The 24,683-nt window shown below is 42.8% G+C and overlaps 1 protein-coding gene across 2 annotated transcripts in view; it reads right to left on the bottom strand.

The window, feature by feature from the left end:
• Positions 1-19,246: 19,246 nt before the first annotated feature.
• KIAA1755 (KIAA1755 ortholog) overlaps positions 19,247-24,683 on the bottom strand; it is a 178,025-nt gene continuing 172,588 nt past the window's right edge. For both annotated transcript variants that reach the window (XM_073606536.1, XM_073606535.1), the window contains exon 21: positions 19,247-19,664. In XM_073606536.1, the coding sequence (XP_073462637.1) occupies positions 19,510-19,664 (155 nt within the window). In that variant the 3' untranslated portion in view covers positions 19,247-19,509. The remainder of the gene's footprint in view (positions 19,665-24,683) is intronic.

Here is a 24,683-nt window from a genome sequence, read left to right as displayed (position 1 = left end):
CAAAAAAGGAAACATATGGAGAGGATGGGGTGATGGAAAATATCAGTACCTTGCTACTTTAAAAATATACAGTTGATGCTTTTTGGCTTCACATCCCTTCACAGGTCCTGTTTGCTATGACCTCTGCATGGAGGGTACTGTATTTGATACTTGTTAACTACATACCTTTATAACTACATCATCTATATCAATATTTTATTTGGCAAGGGCTTTCCTCCGCTGAATTGGTGCTTGGATTAACACTACTTGTAAAGCCCTGTCTCAATATTTCTTTCCATGTCCAGGTTACCAAAGACAGTTCTGCTTGTCATAGTCCATAGAGGTACTATTCTACTTTTGTTTGGTCTGTATGCGCTAATTATGTTTAATTTGTTTTAATTGATCATTTCTGCCGTAAGCACTTATGTCGAAGAATGCTAAAATTGGTAAGCATACACTGTATGAATAGCTGAAGATCCAGAAATACAGCCTATATATTTCATATCAAGGGAACATGTTTCCATTTGGTTAATTATTTAAAATGGTAGAAAAGGGCTCTGTTTTGGCTACTGTAACCAATCAGCTGCAGAGATTTCTCATTGCACATACACTGACCGGCCACTTTATTAGATACACCTTGCTAGCACTGGGTTGGACCCCCTTTTGTCTTTAGAACCGCCTTAATTCTTCATGGCATAGATTCAACAAGGTGTTGGAAACATTCCTCAGAGATTTTAGTCCATATTGACATGATAGCATCATGCAGTTGCTGCAAACTTGTCGGCTGCACATCTATGATGCGGATCTCCCAAAGGTGCTCTATTGGATTGAGATCTGGTGAGTGTGGAGGCCATTGGAGTACAGTGACCTCATTGTCATGTTCAAGAAACCAGTTTGAGATTAATTGAGCTTTGTGACATGCACCATTATCCTGCTGGAAGGAGCTATCAGAAGATGGGTACACTGTAGTCATAAAGGGATGGACATGGTCAGCAACAGTACTCAGGTATTCCGTGGCGTTTAAACAATGCTCAATGCTAAGGGGCCCAAAGTGTGGAAAATAACCCTCATACCATTACACTACCACCACCAGCCTGAACCGTTGATACAAGGCAGGATGGATCCATGCTTTGCTGTTGGTTAATACCAAATTCTGACCCTACCATCTGAATGTCGCAGCTGAAATCAAAACTCATCAGACCATGCAATGTTTTTCCAATCCTTTACTGTCCAATTTTGGTGAGCCTGTGCGAATTGTAGCCTCAGTTTCCTGTTCTTAGCTGAAAGGAGTAACACCTGGTGAGGTCTTCTGCTGCTGTAGCCCGTCTGCTTCAAGGTTCGATGTGTTGTGCATTCAGAGATGGTATTCTGCATACCTTGGTTGTAACGAGTGGTTATTTGAGTTACCATTGCCTTTCTGTCATCTCAAACCAGTCTGCCAATTCTCCTCTGACCTCTGACATCAACAAGCCAATCTCCTCTGCACAATTGCCACCCGTGGATATTTTCTCTTTTTCCGGCCATTCTCTGTAAACCCGAGAGATGGTTGTGCGTGAAAAATAGATCAGCAGTTTTTGAAATACTCAGACCAGCCCGTCTAGCACCCACAGCCATGCCACGTTCAAAGTCACTTAAATCCCCTTTCTTCCCCATTCTGATGCTCGATTTGAACTTCAGCAAGTCGTTTTCACCACGTCTAGATGCCTAAATGCATTGAGTTCCTGCCATGTGATTGGCTGATTAGCATCTTGTGTTGCCAAGCAATTGAACAGGTGTACCGGTGAGTGTATATGATACAGTATAACTTCTTATACTAGTGCAACTTTCCTAGGACTCTTACAAGCAAACATCAGGCACCAGGCAGTGGAGCCCTTAGGTAAGGCTAAGGTAAGGCTGACAGCTTTTGCTTTCTGCTCATAAGTTTACATACCCTGGCAGAATTTATGATTTCTTGGCCATTTTTCAGAGAATGTGAATGATAACACAAAAAGTTTTCTTTCACTCATGGTTAGTGTTTATAAGAGGGGGGGGAGGTTGGGACTTTGAATAAGGGGTGCATGGTGGGACCAATCAAATTCACATTCACAAGTCCAAACATATGTATGTTTATTGAGACCAATGATTGACATGGCATAAAGAACAGTGTTGCATACATAAATCGTAAAAATTAGTCAATCAGTATATATTGAAGTAACATACATAACAACAAGGCATGAACAAGTAAATGGTACATCCTAATCCTCCATTGGCCAGGGTACACTATTGAAAATGAAAGAGAGGGGTAAAACCATCTAAAATCAATCAATGTATGTGGGATGCATCGAGGTGGGCTCTATGCATTTCGTGGAGTTCTATCCACTCGTCAGGAGCCAGGTGCATCTACGTTCTATAGATAAAAGTGGGTAATCCATATGTTCTGGTTAGTATACCCTTATATGGAAAGACAGAAAAAATTAGTATGAAAAGAGTGGCCATGCCAAATTGTACATAAAACCACAGCTGGAACCATGCTCGCCTCATTCATGGTTAGTGTTTGGCTGAAGCCATTTATTATCAATCAACTGTGTTTACTCTTTTTAAATCATAATGACAACAGAAACTACCCAAATGACTCTGATTAAAAGTTTACATACCCCAGTTCTTAATACCGTGTATTGCCCCCTTTAACATCAATGACAGCTTGAAGTATTTTTTGGATTTGTGGATGAGGCTCTTTATCTTCTCAGGTGGTAAAGCTACCCATTCCTCTTGGCAAAAAGCCTCCAGTTCCTATAAATTCTTGGGCTGTCTTGCATGAACTGCACGTTTGAGATTTCCCCAGAGTGGCTCAATGATATTGAGGTCAGGAGACTGAGATATCCACTCCAGAACCTTCACTTTATTCTGCTGTAGCCAATGACAGGTCAACTTGGCCTTGTGTTTTGGATCATTGTCATGTTGGAATGTCCAAGTACGTCCCATGCGCAGCTTCCCGGCCGATGAATGCAAATGTTCCTCCAGTATTTTTTGATAGCATACTGTATTCATCTTGCCATCAACTTTGACCTAATTTCCTGTGCCTTTGTAGCTCACACATCCCCAAAACATTAGCGATCCACCTCCTTACCTTTCATCATAGGCCTTGTTGACTCCTCTCCAAATGTAGCGTTTATGGTTGTCACCAAAAAGCTAAATTTTCGTCTCATCACTCCAAATGACTTTGTGCCAGAAGGTTTGAGGCTTGTCTCTGTGCTGTTTGGCATATTGTAAGTGGGATACTTTGTGGCAATTGCGTAGTAATGGCTTTCTTCTGGCGAGTCGACCATGCAGCCCATCTTTCTTCAAGTGCCTCCCTTATTGTGCATCTTGAAACAGCCACACCACATGTTTTCAGAGAGTCCTGTATTTCATCTGAAGTTATTTGTGGGTTTTTCTTTGCATCCCAAAAATTTTCCTGGCAGTTGTGGCTGAAATTTTAGTTGGTCTACCTGACCAGCGTTTGGTTTCAACAGAACCAACAGAATCCCTAATTTCTGAGATTTTTAGCAGAACTGCGACATTGCAGCGGACTGATTGGACACTTTTGACACTTTTTTGGGACTATTTATACAGCGATTAGAGCTAAAAATAGCCACTGGTTACTGTATAAATGTCACTGGCAGGGAAGGGGTTAACACTAGGGGTGATCAAGGGGTTAAAGCTGTTCCCTGGGAGTATTTCTAACTGCATGGGGGATGGGACTGACAGGAGGAGAGAGATCACTATTCCTAATCACTAAGAACAGCAGATCTCTCTCTAACTCCCCTGTCAGAACGGGGATTTGTCTGTTAACATTGACAGATCCCCATTATGGCTCTCATTCCCGAGATCGCGGGTGGCTGGCGGACATCGCGCCCGCCGGCCACGTGCATCAGGTCCCCCGCCGTACAGCAGGCACGTACACCTGCTACGACTCCTTAAAGGAGCCGACGTACACCTACGGCCATTTGCAGGAACGTACCGACCTGCCGCCGTATAAAGACGGCGGCTGGTCGGCAAGTGGTTAATGTAAATCTCAGTTGGCCTAAAGCCTTCCCTATAGGTGACTGCCAGCCACTGTCCTATCCATCTCTCAGGTCCCAAGCTTACGCTACCCATCTTTCTGGACCAACCCCATCCCCACATAGACAATGTTGCAGAGTTAGGAAAATAAACTACCAAACTTAATTCAATAATTCTTAGTGTTGTTCGGACATCAAGAACAACCAAAGAGCAAAAAGAAGAAATGGAATATGTAGCGTTACACAATAACCTGGAGAGGAGTCATTTTATTATGCAGTTTCAAAATTTTCAAAGACATTACAACTTCATAGGAATATTCAAGGTTTGTTAAATATGCAGACATACCAAAGAGATTCCTCACAATGATGGGATGCGCACCATTATTCCCATATGTATATTAGTAGCCAGGCATATAGAACATGCTTGTTAACTGATGACTGTAATATAGTATAATACGGCTGTGGAAAACACTCCTGGGGCCACTAAGTATCCAGCTTTCTCTGTAATCTTTGAGGAGCCAATGAAAGGGTCAGGTGCCACATGAAATATTTAAATCTCAAGGCGTTTCTCAAATATTAATCCATTTTTACCTTTTTTTCTCAGGTCGGTTTCCAAGGTTCAAGGAGACTATTATATCTCATTACACAAGGAACAGAACACAAGAGATGGACTACAAACACATCTACCTGCAGACACGTTTGAGCTCTATGGAAAATTTAGTACACGTAGAGCGGAGAATGTGACCAGAAATAACAGCACTGCATTAGTAGCGGTGAGGTGCATCAGTGGAGGATAGGAAGCGTTCACAAAAAAAAGGCCTGAAAACAAGGGGAAGAGACTTTTTAAACAAACTAAATTAATAAATAAATAAAAACAGAGTCGTGGTATACTTGACATTTAATTATATTTTGGTGTTTACAAGTTAAAAACAGTTTTTCTTTGCTAGAAAATTACTTAAAACCCCCAAACATTATACATTTTTTTTCTAACACCCTAGAGAATAAAATGGCGGTCGTTGCAATACTTTCTGTCACACCGTATTTGCGCAGCGGTCTTACAAGCGCACTTTTTTTTGGAAAAAATACACTTTTTTTAATTAAAAAATAGGACAACAGTAAAGTTAGCCCAATTTTTTTATATTGTGAAAGATAATGTTACACCAAGTAAATTGATACCCAACATGTCACGCTTCAAAAATGTGCCCGCTCGTGGAATGGCGACAAACTTTTACCCTTAAAAATCTCCATAGGCGACATTAAAAAAATTCTGTAGGTTGCATGTTTTGAGTTACAGAGGAGGTCTAGGGCTAGAATTATTTCTCTCACTCTACCGATCGTGGCGATACCTCACATGTGTGGTTTTCACATCGTTTTCATATGCGGGCGCTACTCACGTATGCGTTCGTTTCTGCGCGCGAGCTCGGCGGGACAGGGCGCGTTTAAAAAAAAATATTTTTTTTAATTTATTTTACCTTTTGTTTTTTATTTTTACACTGTTCTTTTTAAAAAAATGTGTCACTTTTATTCCTATTACAAGGAATGTAAACATCCCTTGTAATATAAAAAAGCATAATAGGACCAAAAAGACCTCAGATCTCATATTTACACTAAAATGCAATAAAAAAAATAAAATTTGTCATTTAAAAAAATAATTAAAAATAAATGGCCCTATAAGAGCTATGGGCAGAAGTGACATTTTGACGTCGCTTCCGCCCTGCAATGCTATGGAGACGAGTGGGGGCCATCTTCCCCTCACTTGTCTCCATGCCACAGAGGAGAATGGATCCGATCGCCGACGGCTCCAGTAAGCGGCGGAGGGCACCGGAGCGCGGCAGGAGGGGTGGCCCTCTCCTGCTGCTGATAAAAGTGATCTCGCTGTGAATCTGCCGCAGAGACCACTATTATCGGAAACCGGATCGCGGGCCAAACAAGAGGATACCGGGGTTATGGCAGCTAGCTGCTGCCATAAGAACGATATCCCTCTTCAAAGTTATGACCTATATCGGCATGCGGCAGTCCGGAAGTGGTTAATGTAACACACGTTATCACGTATTGTACCGCACCTTAACATATCACACAGCTCAAAAAATATATGAATGGGCCCTGAACTAGTAATACGCCTAGGGCTTTTTGTTTACTCCTAGAGTAGTTGAAAACCCTTGAACTCAAGATAAGCCTAATACTTTTTTGGAATCTTTATTATGCAATATGCTTATTTTTTGGCTGCCCTGAATTTTGCATAAACAGCATTTTTTTTAGCAGGTTTGAAGTGTTGACAAAGCTTATCTAGATTTTAGCAAAGCTTTGATGCTGTTCCCCACACAGTAAGTAGCACTTTTACAATCTAATGATTTTATGATTTATAGCTGTTGGATTTAATCCTGTTCTTAGAAGGATCTCAGCAAACTTTAAAATACAACCCTACCTTTGACAAATCGGATATTGTAAAGTGGAGCAGTAAAACTATCTGCTTGGTAAACAGAATGCAGCTGTGTCTACATAACATTCATCCAATGAGGTTCAGCATTAGGGATGAGTGGAATCATTTTGACTATTTTTTTAATAAGGTGGAAATTCTCAGTTTTCCTGATTAAAGAATAATCCAACCATGGCACTACCAGGCTGGAGTTTGCATGTTCTCCCTGTGCCTACTTGGGATTCCTCCTCCAAGTACTCTGGTTTCCTCCCGCACTCCAAAGACATGCTGGTAGGTTAATTAGATCCTGTCTAAATTGTCCCTAGTATGTATGAATGTGAGTTAGGGACCTTAGACTGTAAGCTCCTTGAGGGTAGGGACTGATGTGAATGTACAATGTATATGTAAAGTGCTGCGTAAATTGACGGCGCTATATAAGTACCTGAAATAAATAAATTAAATAAATAAATAATACATAAATAAATTGGCCCTAGTATATGTATGAATGTGAATTAGGGACCATAGATTGTAAGCTCCTTAAGTATATATAGGAATTGGAAAAATAATAACTTTTCAGGCATATTGTACTATTTGTTTAAAAAAAAATCAGTTTATTTATTACAAATCATTCATGAAAAAAAGATTAGGACAATGATCAAAACATTTACATAAGTGAATGTGGTTGAAAAAAAATATCTCAGTGACCAACCAAACAGTCCAGAGTTCAACTCTGAACCTGCATGGACTGGGGTTGGCGGATTGACAAGAGTTCTTAATGGGTCCGGCCGCACCTGGAGTATGCTGTCCAGTTCTGGGCACCAGTCCTCAGGAAGGATGTACTGGAAATGGAGCGAGTACAAAGAAGGGCAACAAAGCTAATAAAGGGTCTGGAGGATCTTAGTTATGAGTAAAGGCTACGAGTGCTGAACTTATTCTCTCTGGAGAAGAGACGCTTGAGAGGGGATATGATTTCAATTTACAAATACCGTACTGGTGACCCCACAATAGGGATAAAACGTTTTTGCAGAATAGAGTTTAACAAGACACGTGGCCACTCATTAAAATTAGAAGAAAAGAGGTTTAACCTTAAACTACATAGAGGTTTCTTTACTGTAAGAGCGTCAAGGATGTGTAATTCCCTTCCACAGGCGGTGGTCTCAGCGGGGAGCATCGATAGTTTCAAGAAACTATTAGATAATCACCTGAACGACCGCAACATACATGGATATACAATGTAATACTGACATATAATCACACACATAGGTTGGACTTGATGGACTTGTGTCTTTTTTCAACCTCACCTACTATGTAACTATGTTTGACAAATAAGCTCCTAATGCCGCGTACACACGAGCGGACTTTACGACCGGACTTTCGGCTGACTTCTGACGGACTTTCCTAACGAACGGACTTGCCTACACACGATCACACCAAAGTCTGACGGATCCGTACGTGATGATGTACGACTAAAATATGGAAGTTGATAGCCAGTAGCCAATAGCTGCCCTAGCGTCGGTTTTAGTCCGTCAGACTAGCATACAGACGAGCGGATTTTTTGACCGGACTCGAGCCCGTTGGAAAGATTTGAAACATGTTTTATTTCTAGGTCCATCTGACTTTTGGGAAAAAAAGTCAGCTGGAGCCCACACATGATCGAATTGTCCGACGGAGTCCGGTTCGCCTGACCAAGTCTGCCGGAAAGTCCGCTTGTGTGTAAGCGGCATTAGAGATAATACACGTTCATACCTATAAGATTATCCAAATCATCCTATCATGCAATGGTTATATATAAAGGAGTTGATACAGCCAAATGAGAATAGATCAATTCTGCTTCAATATGCAAAAGCTGCAAGAAATTGCTTGACTAGTTTCGCGCTCTGAACGCGCTTCTTCTGGAGCCATATGGATCTATTAGAATACAGAACAAGGCAGAATATCTATACATGAACTTTAAACATTTTTTTGCCCAGAGACAAGAGGGTATATACTTTGTTAGAGAAGAAGCAAAAAAACATAAAACATAAATGTGACATGACATAAAGCCAATATTCATGCAATAATTTGTTAACTTACATATGTGTAAAGAAGCAAAAGGTATACATTTGTCACTGAGATAAGGCAGACAGGTAGCCCAGGGACTTCACAAAGGGGTACCTGGTAACTCTAGGCAACTATGGAGACATAGTATATGGGATACCTCATAAGACACATGAATGGTAGAATTGAAAGTACATGATTTACCTGCACTTCAATTCATAAACAGAAAAAAAATCATATATATTGTTGTATATATGTTAGGTATTGAACAGAAGCACAGATACCCACCTACAAATAATAAAGCACATGGTAGTGGGTAAGTTTGACCCTTTTCAGTTTACAAAGGGGGTGGGTAGTAACTTGCAAAGATTTTCCTGATGGATGTTTCACTAGATGTATTCCTGTATATACATGTGTGCTGAAACAGAGAAAACATATATATATATATATATTGTATTGAGGATAACGGTGTAGTAATGTACACTAAACTTGGAAGTTCAAGTTCATGTTTAATATCTAACCGCTCTGGCATCTTTCAAGTGCCCAAATTAGCTAGCTCCAGGTGAATTCCATTCCAGATCCCGTATTCCTTATATCTTCTTGCTCTCAATGTACGTTACTAACACTGTTATCCTCAATACAATATATATATATGTTTTATCTGTTGCAGCATATATGTATATATAGGCACCCTTTGCAGCTATAACAGCTTCAACTCTTCTGGGAAGGCTGTCCACAAGGTTTAGGAGTGTGTCTATGGGAAAGTTTGACCATTCCAGAAGCGCATTTGTGAGGTCAGGCACTGATGTGGACGAGAAGGCCTGGCTCGCAGTTTCCGCTCTAATTCATCCCAAATGTGTTCTATCGGGTTAAGACTCTGTGCAGGCCAGTCAAGTTCCTCCACCCCAAACTTGCTCATCCATGTCTTTATGGACCTTGTTTTGTGCACTGGTGTGCAGTCATGTTGGAACAGGAAGGGGCCATCCCCAAACTGTTCCCACAAAGTTGGGAGCATGAAATTGTCCAAAATGTCTTGGTATGCTGACGCCTTAAGAGTTCCCTTCATTGGAACTAAGGGGCCAAGCCCAACCCCTGAAAAACAACCCCACACCAACACCCCCCTCCACCAAATGATTTGGACAAGTGCACAAAGCAAGGTCTATAAAGACATGGATGAGCGAGTTTGGGGTGGAGAAACTTGACTGGTCTGCACAGAGTTCTGACCTCGACCCGTTAAAACACCTTGAGGATAAATTAGAGCGGAGACTGTGAGCCAGGCCTTCCCGTCCCACATCAGCGCCTGATCTCACAAATGCGCTTCTGGAAGAATGGTCAAACATTCCCATAGACACACTCCTAAACCTTGTGGCCAGCCTTTGCACAAGATTTGAAGCTGTTATAGCTGCAAAGGGTGGGGCAACTCACTATTGAACCCTCTGGACTAAGACTGGGGTGCCAATAAAGTTAATGTGCGTGTAAAGGCAGGCGTCTCAATACTTTTGGTAATATAGTGTATGTTATATATGTAAAGCTCTAAGTAAATTGACGGCACTATATAAGTACCTGTAATAAATAAATAAAAAAACTATGTGATGTAGCCTGCTAAAAGTGGTTTTAAAGGCAGAAGGTTGTTTTTTACCTTAATGCTTAAAAAATGCATAAAGTTAAAAAAAACTTCTGCAGGCAGCTCACACCCCCCCCCCGCCAACTACCCCTTAAATACTCACTTTCTCTCTCCTCATTGGCTCAGACACAGCAGTGGAAGCCATTGGCTCCTGCTGTTGTCAGTCACAGCCAGTGAGGAGGGAGTGGGGGTGGGGCTGAGCCACACTCTGTGTGTCTTATGGACATACAGATCTGGCTTGGGAGTGTGTACACACAAGTGCCCCCATGGCAAGTGACTTGCTATGGGGGCACTCAGAAAGGGGTAAGGGGCCAGAAGTGCCAGCAGAGGACCTGGGAAGGAGAGAATTGTGGCTCTTTTGTGCAAAACCACTGCACAGAGCAGGTAATTATGATATGTTTGTTATTAAAAAACTGTGGCTTTACAATCATTTTAAGTTGTAGGTGATATGAAGGAAGAGTTGTCTTTTAATCACAGCTAATAAACACTTTATTACAAAAAATAAAAAATGTATTTGGTCCTGCTAAAATTTTGAATCATAGGAAGTTTACATTGCAATAATAGCTCAACTATAATATTAAATTGTTACTAATGAAATGAAATCAGTAAAACAAACTTGGGTATAAGTGCACACTGTTTTCAACATAGAGAAAACCTCAAATTCAGATTGTAGGCCAAAAAGGCTACATGCAATGTAAACAGTACTACAACAGAATTTTCTCATCAGACAATGTCTACAAATAATTTGTACACTTTTGATAACCTTGTCAGCCTGAAGTATAGCAATATTTTAGAAATTTTGCAACATCCTTCCTGACTCAGCATGGCCATGACCTCTCCAAGTTCAACCAAGGACACATCTGAAACATTGCATTTTTGCTTTTAGTATTTTGGTGTTAAAACGAAGAACAATAATATAACATATTGCAGTTTTCTGTCCTTGGTTGTGCTGGCTACATTTCATTTCCTTTTCTTCAACCGTTGATTCCCTTTAATTTCATCTGGTTATCCTACCAGTAACACACTCCAAGATTACGATGCTTAATCACTGTACTGTTTATAGAGTTGTCACCCCAGGAAATGACTACAGAACACCTCCCCTTTTCTCTTCTCCATAATAAGGGGGGGTTATTTTATTCCACAGATAAAGCTGACAATTATAACCAGGCCCGGACTGGCCATAGGGCACCCGGTGGGCCGGAGCCTCTGGGCTGCATGTCCTATGAAGAGTAGCCTGTTGATGACCAGTCCGCAGAGCAGGAGATAAGTGGTGACCGTGGTTTGGACAGGGCTAACACAGACCGCGGCCGCCGCTCACCTCCCGCTATGCGGACGTGCCTGAAGCAACCTTGGTTAACGAGTAATGCGGTTAACGAGCTTTTTGAAAGACGAGCAACTTTTTTAAAAAAATTATGACTCAGTTTGCGAGTGTTGTCTTGCAATACGAGCAGAATTCAAGCTAATGTGGTGTGCAGTACCGCATTTGGCCAGAGGTGCGGGGGCGCCGGTGACACTCGGAACGGTTCGGAGCTGTTCAGAAACACTCGGAAATTCTCAGTTCCTGAATGTTTCTGAGCCTTTCCGAGGGTTTACAAGCTCAGCCGAGGCTCTCCGGTGCCCCCCCACCTCTGGCCACATGCGGTATTGCATGCAATAGAAGTCAATGTGGAACGAATTATCTTCGTTTCCATTTACTTTTATGGGGAAACTCGCTTTGATATGCGAGTGCTTTGGATTACAAGCATTCTCCTGGAACCGATTATGCTCGTAATCCAAGGTTCCACTGTATGTGCCCTGTAGATATTCATGTTCCTCATCAGCAAGAATCTCTCAATATTAATTTCATAGGATCCTGTCCCTATAATAAGAAACAAATTTTATCTCTTGCTGTCTCATATTTGTGGGGCCTTGAAAAATAAAAATAAAAAAAAAGCTGTTTAAAGCGGCATTCCACCCAAAAGTGGAACTTCCGCTTATTCGTCTCCTCCCCCCTCAGGTGCCACATTGGCACCTTTCAGAGGGGGAGGGGGGTACAGGGACCTGTTTTTGACAGATCCCCTTCCAGACTCCCATCGGTCCCCGCCGCGGCAAGGTACATCAGAAGTCTGGCCCCCATCTCCTTTCTCCGCCGCCGGACCAATTGGAATGAGCAGCATGCTTTGCACATGCGCAGTAGGGTTCCCGAAAGGCCTCACTTCCGGGTTCCCTTACCGTAAATGGCGGTGGCTTCACCTGACAGCCAATCCGAAGATCAGCTGCGGTGCCAACATCGCGGGCACCCTGGACAGGTAAGTGTTCATATATTAAAAGTCAGCAGCTGTAATATTTGTGGTTGCTGACTTTAAATTTTTCGTGGAGTAGGCGGACCTCCACTTTAAGTCATATAGCAGTCATTCAGATCTTAACATGTACTCTGTTGGTGACCTATTGGGTTAGATTTCTTCTTCACTGTTGAAGTATCCATGACCTGTGTGAAGCCGGGGCTGATTCAGAACACCTGGCTCTACTTATACATAAAAAATACGTTTCGGGTAGAATAGTCCTTCAAAGCGAAGCTTCAGAAATTATCTTTATTGCCAATGTACATTGGTCCAACTTGGCACATTGTACTCATTCATGTCTTATATCTGGAGGATCACTGAAGATGCTCGAAAAACAACTGTAGTTGCCCAATGTTATAGAAAAAATTGTGGAAAAAAAAAGGCGCTGTCTTATACAAATAGTGGTAGCTGCCAGCACATCTGATAACCTGTGAGTAAGTGAACAAATAAAGTAGTATAGTGCAGCGCTGATGAAAATGAAATAGGCAATAAAATTATACCAATATTAAGTGGATATGATAAAACAAAAATAAAAATACACAGCAATAAAATATCACAACGATAATTATAAAATAGTATAAACCAACAGTGTCAGTGCATATAAAGTGCATAAAGTCCATATATGACATCAAATATAGTGACTGTGAATCTGTGTGAAATGGTTGTTTGTAGATACTCCACCACCGTAAGGAAAGGGGCTTATCAGACAGGATGAACCCAACTAAGCATATGCCTGATGAGTCAACCAAGCTTTTGGTGTAACACACCTAAGGAGGTACAGCAACCACGACTTCCAAAATAGACCAAACCAGATAGGGATCTGTGACCATTTTGACATCAGTAGCTGTCTACCATAGGAATAGTATTTTGTTTTAAATATTCATTTATCATATCCACGTTATCTTGGTATAATTTTATTGCCTTATTTCATTTTCATCAGCGCTGCACTATACTACTTTAGTTGCCCATGCTATAGACAATGATGGTCCAGATCCTGCTTGAGTGATTTCCCCTCTGAACATTGACCACAGGAGAACACTTGCTCAACACCACTGCCATTCAGAGAACACCTTTTTTTAAATGAATGAGAAGCATTCTCTGGACTAGGTGGAGAGGAGAGTCGAATGACGTCACGATTTACCCCCATCCATGCTACTACACCATCCCCAGCATCCCTCCAGATATAAGATATGGATAATTAAATTGTGCCAAGCTGGACCAATGTAAGTTGGCAATAAAGATGATTTTGCTTTAACTTAAGGGGATTTTGACCAAGAGTGCTCAATATGTCTTTAGGGGCGTGAGGAGGATGCTGTTGGAGAACATGGTTCTTCTTTTGGGAGAAGAATTAAAGAGAATTATGGAAGCTATGCCCAAAAAGGCAAGCACAGGGCAAAGGATTGGTTGCCAGTATTACCTACAGCTGCCTTTCTCAACCTGGGTTCCATGGAACCTCGGGGGTTCCTCCAGAGGTTGCTAGGGATGCCATGAGATATGAGCCATGTTTGCTTCTCAGATAAGTAACCATTTTTGCCACTGACCATTACACTGTTGTATATCAAGCTGTAGAAAAAAGTGGTAATAGCAAGACTTCCCTGAGAATATAACTTTATTTCAAAGGTTTCTCTGCATTACAAAGGTTGGGAAAGGCTGGCCAATAGGCTCCCTGCAGCTGATATTTCCCTATTACTGATTAAACTTGTTCTGCAAGGTTCCTCTTTGTGTGTGTATGTAGGAGGCATTTTGGTAGAGGAGCAGGGCTTTGCTTCCTCATATCAGAGATGCTCCCCTAGTGGTGATCAGTAGACTACTGAGGAAATGTTCAAAAAGCACCAGGACATTGGAAGGGAGCACAGATCCACACAATGAATGAATGAAGAAGAAGCAGGGAGATGTATGCAGTGCAGATTCCTCTCCAGCAAGCAGCACAGTAGTAACAACTTCAATTGTCACTCCAAATCTCCCAACAGTGCCTTAGATCTGATACTGCAGATATACAGCTATGGGGCCTTAAAAGGATAGTTCACCTTGACAAAAAAAAACTGCCTATCTACGTAAGGGATGTTTGTAGATGAAAACAAACTGTGCAGCTCTGACTAGAGATAAATAATACCCTTGCTATAGGTGTAGGCCATTTACATACCTTATGAAGCCTGACTACAATACTCCCAGGACATTGCTAATTACTTCCAGGACGTTGCTAAGTACTCCCAGGACGTTGCTAAGTGAGGCCTAGTCATCACTGCGCACCTTCACCATCACAGGAGTAAGCTCTAAAATGATGTGCTCAGAGCTACTGCATCAGGGGAGAGAAAGAGTATGTGAGGGGATTTGACTCAGAGAAAAAGCTCACTCCCGTGATGGAGGAGGTGTGCAGTGACGACTAGGCCTCATTTAGCAACGTTCCTGGGTGTATTCCAGTCAGGCTTTAAAGGGTATGTAAATGGCCTACACCTATAGCAAGGGCTTTATTCAACTTTAGTCAGAGCTGCACAGTTTCTTTTTATCTACAGATGATTCTTATCTGCATAGGCAGTTTGGTGGTAAAGGTGAACTATCCCTTTAAAGTGGTTGTTAAGCCACTTAGTAAATTACATGCAATCCTCTCTGTAAGGCTCTATTCACACTAATGCGTTTTTTGATGCATTTTGCAGAAATGCATGGGAATTTTTTAACATGGGTTCCTATGGAACATGTTCACATCAATGCATTTTTGTGCCTCTGCGTTTTTGGAAAGGGTCGGGGACTTTTTTTCATGCAAAATGCAGTGTTTTGCATGTAATAGAATTCAATGGACCCGCATCCAAAAGGCAAGTACCGCGTTTTTGCCACGTTTTACCGTGTTTTTGGCGCATTTTTGGCACGTTTTGCATTTTTTTTTCTTTCTTTTTTTTTTTTACACTGTATACAGTATAAAAAAAAACTCTGTAAAAAAAACCCGCAAACCGCGGCAAAAACGAATGTTCAAAAACGCGGCAAGCACCGCAAAAAGCACTGCAGAAACACTCAAAAGCAACATGCATAGATGTGAATCGAGCCTTAGAAAGAGTCCTATGCTGCAGTGTATGCGCTTTGTAAAAAATATGCCCGTTTATACCTGAATTCACAGTGCCGCTCGATGCCCACGTGAATCCTCGCTGCTCCCTCTCCCAATCTGACAGCTAGAGTAGGAGGGGCCCAGAATCCCCCGCTGAAGTCAGTCAGGAGGAGGGGAGCAGAGGAGGAGAGAGCCGAGACGTCAGTCGGGGAGGATGGGAGCAGCGAGGAGTTACGTGAGCACAGAGCGGCACTGTAAATTCAGGTAGAAATTGGCATATTTTTTACAAAGCTTAGACACTGCAGTTTAGGACACTTTCTAATGGAGGGGAATGCATGTAATTTACACTGTAATTTCAGCAGCGGTCACTAGCTGACAGGCAGGGAGGGAGAGGGGAGAGGATGGGGGAGAGAGGACAGATTAGAGCTGCAGACGTAAACTGACCACGGTGTCAGGGCTCAGCAGCCACGATAAACCACGGTCAGTTTACAGGGGGGAGGGCAGAACCAGGCATGATCAGCCATGAATTTCAGGTGATACAGGGGGCCAAATTACACAGCACAAGCACTGTGCTGTTTAACATGCTTTAAAGGAACAGGATACAATTTTTTAGGATTACAAACGCTTTAAGTATGAGCTCTGTTGTTTTTCTGGAGGAATATAGGACAAAGGAAAATTTTTTAGGATACTACGTAGGCAAAATTAACATTTCTAAATATTCCCTATAACATAGCAAATCTTTACTGAATTCAGGTCCACCTTAGGACTTTGTTTTGAGACTTACTTTACTGATATAGTATCACAGGTGAGCAATCTTGCTCACCTCCACCTCCTATGCCCAATCAGCACATACTTATATGCTGATTGGGCATTGGGGTGGAATTACCACTTAGAAGGATAAAGAAAAAATGGGATTATTGCATGCATAATAGTCAACAAGAAAAGACAACCTTTTCCTCTGCTCTTGTAGTGTAGGCAGTCCTGCAAATAGAAGTGTTTTTTCTTATGCAAAAGTAAGATCTGCAATTAGTTTTATATATGTAATTTTGATTAGATCATGTTACTTTTCTCAATGTGATATACTCATCACAGTTTTACAAGGGATGTGAACTGGTAAAAGGATAATAATTACTGCTTTGACTTATCAATGAAGTCTAACCAGAGCCAGAGTGGCTCTGGTGAAGGGTGTGCCCTCAAAATGCATAAGTCAAGTTGCAACATTGATTTGGTTTTTATGTTGGTGGTCAAGCGTTTATGGCCTGACAGCTAAGCTGTTAGTTGGAGACATTTTGGACTTCATGGAATATACTGTATGTGATATGCATGTACCTCTAGTTTTATTGTGGGTACAATACAATAATAAAATATAGTTTTTATTGAGGATTTTACACTATGCCTGTGTGCTCTCTGCTTATTTTATAGTATCAATGAAGTCTATGTTATTGCTCTGATAATCAACCCCCCACCTCCAGCTCTGCTCCTTCTATAGCTTCCTCTGCTTAGGTAGCCAACATTTCCCCATAACTCTCTGCAGGCCAGAAGGAAATTGAGAATGACTGGAACTACAAGTCCTTAGAATGGCAGATGCAAACACAAATGATGAGTGACACCTTATCTGTTCTGTTTCATATATATGCACCTGTATGGATATAGTAAATGTGCACATTTGCCATATGTACTGTATGGCCCCAAAAGTTTGATACTTGACCATCACACCAACCTATTTGGTTAAAGGTATGTGGACATCCCTCTAAAATGATTGAGTTGAGTTTTTGCCAGTCAAGGGTTATGTTAATGATACAGCATACACAGTAATTTAATCAATTGCGGGATTCTAGCCTTTTGACAAACATTTGGGGAAGGCTCTCTTCTGTTTCAGCATGAACATGCCCCATGCACTAAGTCAGGTCTATAAAGCTTTTGCTTGATGAGTTTTCCAAGGAGGAACTCAAGTGGCATATACAACCCAGACCTTATCCCTACCAAAACACCTTTGGCCACGGCGGCTGGTGGTGTTTTTTTTTTGGGGGGGGGGGGCGGCAAACAATGCACCCACACATGTTGCCTACAAACATTTTTCAGACCGAGCAAATACAACACTGCACCGCAGGCCAACGTCGTGTTACTGATGTGCAGTACGAACACCCCACTCCACACTGTTTGACTTTGAGGATTCCATTCTCACTGCTTCATTCCACTAAGTAACAAAGAGACACCAGGTGTACCAGTCCTTGATGTGGTGCCTTCCCCCTTTGGGGCTGGAGCTGAGTGCCCTCTGTGGGTGGTTTTGGTCGAATCCGCTGTGCGCCTCCACCCTTTGGACCTTTCTGAATGGCCTATGGCAGCAACTATTCACTGGTTTTTATAATGATGGAATACCCATGATATTCTACACAAACCACATGACACAAAACGCTTTTTCCATAACCACTTACCCCTGATGAAGAGGATCAATGCTGTAACTTGAAACGCGTTGGGTACACTCTGTTGCGTATCTTACTCGACAGAGCAAGTGGTTTACTGTATGACATGCTTTGTGCATTCATCTTTGTAATTGCATCAATTGCGGTTTTATCATCACATTTTTCCTACTTGCTTGTTTTTTGTGGAGCCCTTGCCCCCAAAAGTCCCATTAGAGGAAAACTTCTTTTGTAAAAATGCACCCAAAACCATCCCCCCTCCCCCCAGTTGGTCGGGTCACCCGCAACACCCCCAGCCCCCGGTGGGTAGGTCGGGCGGGTCAATCGTCTCAAGACCCGCTTCCTGATTGGCCGGGAGGAGAATCAGTGTGACAATAGCGAATATTCATTCGCTATTGTCACACAACTGGGTGGGCTTGGGGTGCAGTGCCCATTGGAATCCATGCGTCCGGTGCCCCGCATGTAGATTAGGCCCCTGCGCCCTGTATTACGGGCCGCCACTGACCTTTGGGATGAATTGTAACGCCCCGTACACACGGTCGGATTTTCCGACGGAAAATGTGTGATAGGACCTTGTTGTCGGAAATTCCGACCGTGTGTGGGCTCCATCACACATTTTCCATCGGATTTTCCGACACACAAAGTTTGAGAGCCGGCTATAAAATTTTCCGACAACAAAATCCGTTGTCGGAAATTCCGATCGTGTGTACACAAATCCGACACACAAAGTTTGAGAGCAGGCTATAAAATTTTCCGACAACAAAATTTGTTGTCAGAATGTCCGATCGTGTGTACACAAATCCGACGCACAAAGTGCCACGCATGCTCAGAATAAATAAAGAGATGAAAGCTATTGGCTACTGCCCTGTTTATAGTCCCGACGTACGTGTTTTACGTCACCGCGTTCAGAATGATCGGATTTTCCGACAACTTTGTGTGACCGTGTGTATGCAAGACAAGTTTGAGCCAACAATCCTAGGATTTTGTTGTCGGAATGTCTGATCAATGTCCGACCGTGTGTACGGGGCATTAGGCTAATTGAGCTCCAGGTCTTCTTTTCCAACGTCAGTACCTGACCTCACGGATTCTCTTCTGGCTGAATGGGCACAAATTCCCACAAATACACACTGAAATCTTGTAGAAAGCCTTCAAAAAAAAGTGCAGGCTGTTATACCCACAAAGAGGGGTCCAACTCAATAATGATGCTCATGGTTTAGAATTGGATGCCTAACAAGCTCATAAAGGTGTGATGCTCATTTTTGAGCAAATGTTTGGCCATATAGTATATCAATATACCTGTATGTGTAACATTTATAGACAGTGTACACATGGACACATTTACTAATTCAATAAAAAAGCAAAGCCTTTCACATTTGCAACCCAGTGCAAATGACTCTTTATTTCATCAGATATTTCAGACTCAAAGAGACCGGATGAATGGTTCCAAAATAAATACAGGTATCTGGCTAAGGAAAAGAATTTCAAAAGATCTCTTTTAAATATCACGCAGCCACACGGAAATTCTAGATTACATTGGTAAAGCAGTCTAGTGTCCACTAGAATGTCGCATATTTATTTACACATACAAGAAATTCATATAAATAGAACAGATGAGTTATGTAGACATTTGGATGAATGCTCCCTAGTTCATTGCGCTCATGGGATGTTGTTTGCTGGGGGCTTGTCCATAGCATGATGAGTACGCCAGCAGTCCAAGGGATAACACATGTTGTTATGGCTAAGTGGTGGGTGGCTGGAATCCGGTGAGCTGAATCCACTCACACTTCCCTCGGAAGAGCCTGAACTGGCAGCTGCAATACACCACAAAAAAAAAATTCTTGATTGGTTAATTTCTATGTAAAATATACTGAAATGGCCTGATTACATATAAAATATAGCAGACTGAAATGTTAAACCAGACGGAAGGAAAAAAAAAGTGTTGTAAATGACAAAGCATTGTGTATATCACTGGTAATAAAGCATTGTACCACTTCCCACTCGGCCTATAGCAGAATGATGGCCGGGCGGTGGTTCAGTTATTCTGACTGGGCGTCATATGACGTCCTTCAAGATAACAGCCGCCGCGTGCCCGGTGGGGCGCGTATCGCGGCAATCGGTGGTGGGGTGTGTCAGTCTGACACACCGCTACACTGATCTCGGTAAAGAGCCTCCGGCGAAGGCTCTTTACCACGTGATCAGCCGTGTCCAATCGCGGCTGATCACGGTGTAAACAGGAAGAGCCGTTGATCAGCTTTTCCTCACTCGCGTCTGACAGACGCGAGTAGAGGAGATCCGATCGGCAGCTCTCCTGACAAGGGGGGTTGGCGCTGATTGTTTATCAGCGCAGGCCCCCCTCAGATGCCCACACTAGACCATCAGGAAAGCACCCAGGACCACCAGGGAAGCCCTTAGCATGTGGATGGCCAGGTACATCCCCCATGGCCATCCACATGTGAAAAAATATGCCCAAAATATGCCAATCAGTGCCCACAAATGGGCACTGACTGGCACCTTTGTGGCACATTACAAAACAGGGATGCCCAGCAATGCCACCCATCAGTGTTATCAGTGCCACCCATCAGTGCCCATCCATGCCACCTATCAGTGCCACCTATAAGTACCCATCAGTGCCACCCATAAGTACCCATCAGTGCCGCCTACGAGTGCCCATCAGTGCAGCCTACGATTGCCCATCAGTGCCACCTACGAGTGCCCATCAGTGCCACCTACGAGTGCCCATCAGTGCCGCATACCAGTGCCACCTATCAGTGCCCATCAGTGCCGCCTTATCAGTGCCCGTCAGTGCAGCCATATTAGTGCCCGTCATTGAAGAAGAAAATGTACTTATTTACAAAAAAATTAACAGAAACAAAGAAAAACTTGTTTTTCAAAATGTTTAGTCTTTTTTTATTTGTTGCTCAAAAAATAAAAATTGCAGAGGTGATCAAATACCACCAAAATAAAGCTTTATTTGTGGGAGCAAAATGATGAAAAAATTTGTTTGGGTGCAGTATAGCATGACCGCACAATTGTCATTCAAATTGCGACAGCGCTGAAAGCTGAAAATTGGCTTGGGCAGGAAGGTGTCTAAGTGCCCGGTATTGAAGTGGTTAAAGTTGAACTCTGGGAATAACACAAAAAAACACCCTTGCTTTACATCTGTGTAAGGGCCACATTTAATGGTGCGGAGGTACATCCCTGTGCAGGCAGTCTCTGTCACGTCAATTGGGGTGCAGCAGCTGCACAGACACACGCGCTGCTCCAATTGGACAGCTGTGTGCGTTTCGGGCCACGCACCCATGCGGCTATCAAATTAGAAGCAGGAGCTGTGTTCTTGCAGCTGCTGCATCCCAATTGACATGCAAGAGGCTGCCTGCACAGGGATGCATGGAACACCTGTGCATCCCAGTGTGGCCATAGGCTGTAGTAACCCTGTGTGAATGAGGTCTTACATACCTCCCATTTTTTGAGATGGGAATGAGGGACACCTATAAGCAAAAGTGTGCAGGCATAGGACACACCCCTGGCCACGCCCCCTTAAAGGAGAGTTGTACAAAAAAACAAGATTGCTTAAACCCACAAGTCCTTTTTTTACCACTACTATTCCTTTAAATTGGCTTTTGGAATTTACAAATGCAGCAATTTAGAAATCAGATGAAAGGTTTAGCACTGGGAAACACTTTTTCATAGATAAAAGGTGCATTTTATATACATCTATATAGATCAGACCAAAATGAGGGACAAATGCGGAGGAATGAGGGACAGAGGGACATTGCTCCAAATCAGGGACAGTCCCTCGAAATCAGGGACAGTTGGGAGCTATAGGTCTTATATGGGCTGCCTGCATGAAGCACCTGACATCTTAAGCCCTTCCCGCCGACCGTACGCAGATGTGTGTACTCGGCTTTCGGGGGTTATACCGGGATGATGCCCGCAGCTGCAGGCATCATCCCGGTACCGTTGTTTCGAGCGTGCAATCGGCTATCCGTATATAACAACCGATGCGTCTAAAAGCCGCTCGGCTGTTATACCGGAGGAGCGGGAGGGGACGCTCCCGCCGCCTCCCGCCGCTCTTACCAGGCCTCCCGTGCGATCGGGAGGCCCGGTGTCCAATCGGCTGCCTTCGGCGGCTGTGGCGGGCTGGAACGAAGCTGTGGGTGGCTTCGTTCCAGTCTTCTCATTGTACACGCGGAAGCGACGTCATGATGTCACTTCCTGTTTACTCGGCTGCCAATGGCGCCGAATTTAAAAAAATACACAGTATTCAGAATCGCCGTTTTCAGCGATCTGAATACTTTGAAGTGCAGAGGAGGGATCGGGGGTCTTTTAGACCCCCGATCCCTGCATAAAGAGTACCTGTCACCACCTATTACTGTCACAAGGGATGTTTACATTCCTTGTGACAGCAATAAAAGTAAAAAAAAAAAAATTTTTTTTTTTTTAAACACAATTTATAAGTATAAAAATAAATAAAACAAATAAAAAAATTTTTTTTTTAAAGCGCCCCCGTCCCCGCGAGCTCGCGCAGCAAAGAAAACACATACGGAAGTCGCGCCTGCATATGTAAACGGTGTTCAAATCACACATGTGAGGTATCGCCACGATCGTCAGAGTGAGAGCAATAATTCTAACACTAGACCTCCTCTGTAACTCTAACCTGGTAACCGTAAAAAAAATTTAAAGCATCGCCTATGGAAATTCATAGCTACCATAGTTTGTCGCCATTCCACGAGTGCGTGAAATTATAAAGCGTGATATGTTTGGTATCTATTTACGGCGTAACATCATCTTTCACATTATACAAAAAAATTGGGGTAACTTTACTGTTTGGATTTTTTAAAATTCATGGAAGTGTCCCTTTTCCAAAAATTTGCGTTTAAAACACCGCTGCACAAATACCGTGTGATATAAAATATTGCAACAATCGCCATTTTATTCTCTAGATTCTCTGCTAAAAATATATATATAATGTTTGGGGGTTCTAAGTAATTTTCTAGCAAAAAATATGGATTTTGGATTGCACCAGCCACCTCTGCTTCAGGTTTTTTTTATATCAGATGTGAATCTCTGATGAATCCACTAATATTGTGAAAATATGCATTAGTTGTAATGCTAGAAGAAAATATATCTTATTTCTTTCAAGTCAAGTCCTTTTATCTTTCAGGCTGCATTGACATCTAAGCAGTTTCCCGAGGTATAACGTCAGAAATCACATGACTGACGGATACCGATGTCATTATTCCCCTAATACCAAACCACGTCCATTCCTACCCCAATAACTCAAACCACACCGAGCTTGGAGTATAAAAGGCCGTAGTGGCCTCATTTTTATTTAACAAATAATTTTATATAAAAATATAACATATAAAACATTATCAATCATATATAGAAGAACATCAACAACAAACAACAACATCTGTTAAAACAACCTGTTTGATCATCAAGCGTTGGTCTGAGCAATATCTTAAAAAATCCTCCGTGTCCATAACAGGACTAGCACTGCGGTCCCATCAAATCTATCAAAAATAGGCCTCAAGCCGACAAGCTGGCTCAGAGACTAGCAATGACCGCAGTGCCCCATTATCACTTCCCGGTTAACCTCCGTTAACCGGGAACCACAATCCTGAGCCATAGCAACGCTAGGCTCCCAAAAAAGACTCTTACTTTTACCATCCACCTTCTTTTGCCCAGACCAACGCCCGCCATCACTTTCCTTTTTTCTCTTTTTTTTTTTTTTTTTTTTTAAAACTTTAACCTTAACCAGATCTACTCGACCGTAATATATCAAAAAAGGGGAGGGTGGGCGGGAACTTTCTCCAACCACTGTTACTCCCCCTTGGGCGGGGTTAACCTATAAAGCCCTGTTTGATACCTCCCCCTCGGTTACTTTTTTGTACCCACCCCTTAAACTATTAACTCCCCTGTTCCCACAGTCATGTATGCCCTCCGCTATGCATTACATGCTGTTGCTACGGGCTTCTCTTGACTGACGGATACCGATGTCATTATTCCCCTAATACCAAACCACGTCCATTCCTACCCCAATAACTCAAACCACACCGAGCTTGGAGTATAAAAGGCCGTAGTGGCCTAATTTTTATTTAACAAATAATTTTATATAAAAATATAACATATAAAACATTATCAATCATAAATAGAAAAACATCAACAACAAACAACAACATCTGTTAAAACAACCTGTTTGATCATCAAGCGTTGGTCTGAGCAATATCTTAAAAAATCCTCCGTGTCCATAACAGGACTAGCACTGCGGTCCCATCAAATCTATCAAAAATAGGCCTCAAGCCGACAAGCTGGCTCAGAGACTAGCAATGACCGCAGTGCAGGGCCGGTACAAGGGGTGGGCGGAAGGGGCGGATGCCCTGGGCGGGACCATTTACTGGAGCAATGGGGGCGCAGTAGAAGTGCTGGTATACTGGCCGCGCTACATAAATAACAACAGCATGTGCCGAGTGCGCTCCTGCACTTGGCACAAGCCTGAGACCAGTCCCGCCCCTCACTTCTTACAAGTGAGAGAACGCCTGTCATCTCCTGCAGTGATTCCCCCTCCCTCTCCTCAGTGACTCCACTGTTAATGCGAGTATCGCTCGCACAGCCAGGCCGCCCATCTGCTCCCCCAACTGAAGTGCAGACCGGGTCTCCTGCTTGTCATAATGACTGCAGCAGATCCGGCTCCTGAAGCCAGCGAGCAGTGTTCCCGACCCCCAGCCCGCCCCTGTCTGTATTCTCAGAAAGCTAAAACTCACAGCAAGGAGATGCAGGATGATCTGTGCAGTCACATGGCAAATCTTATCCAATCATGCTACTCC

The sequence above is a fragment of the Aquarana catesbeiana genome, linkage group LG12 (genome assembly GCF_042186555.1).
Source record: "Aquarana catesbeiana isolate 2022-GZ linkage group LG12, ASM4218655v1, whole genome shotgun sequence".
NCBI classification, from domain to species: domain Eukaryota; kingdom Metazoa; phylum Chordata; class Amphibia; order Anura; family Ranidae; genus Aquarana; species Aquarana catesbeiana.
This window is presented reverse-complemented; position numbering and strand designations above follow the sequence as displayed.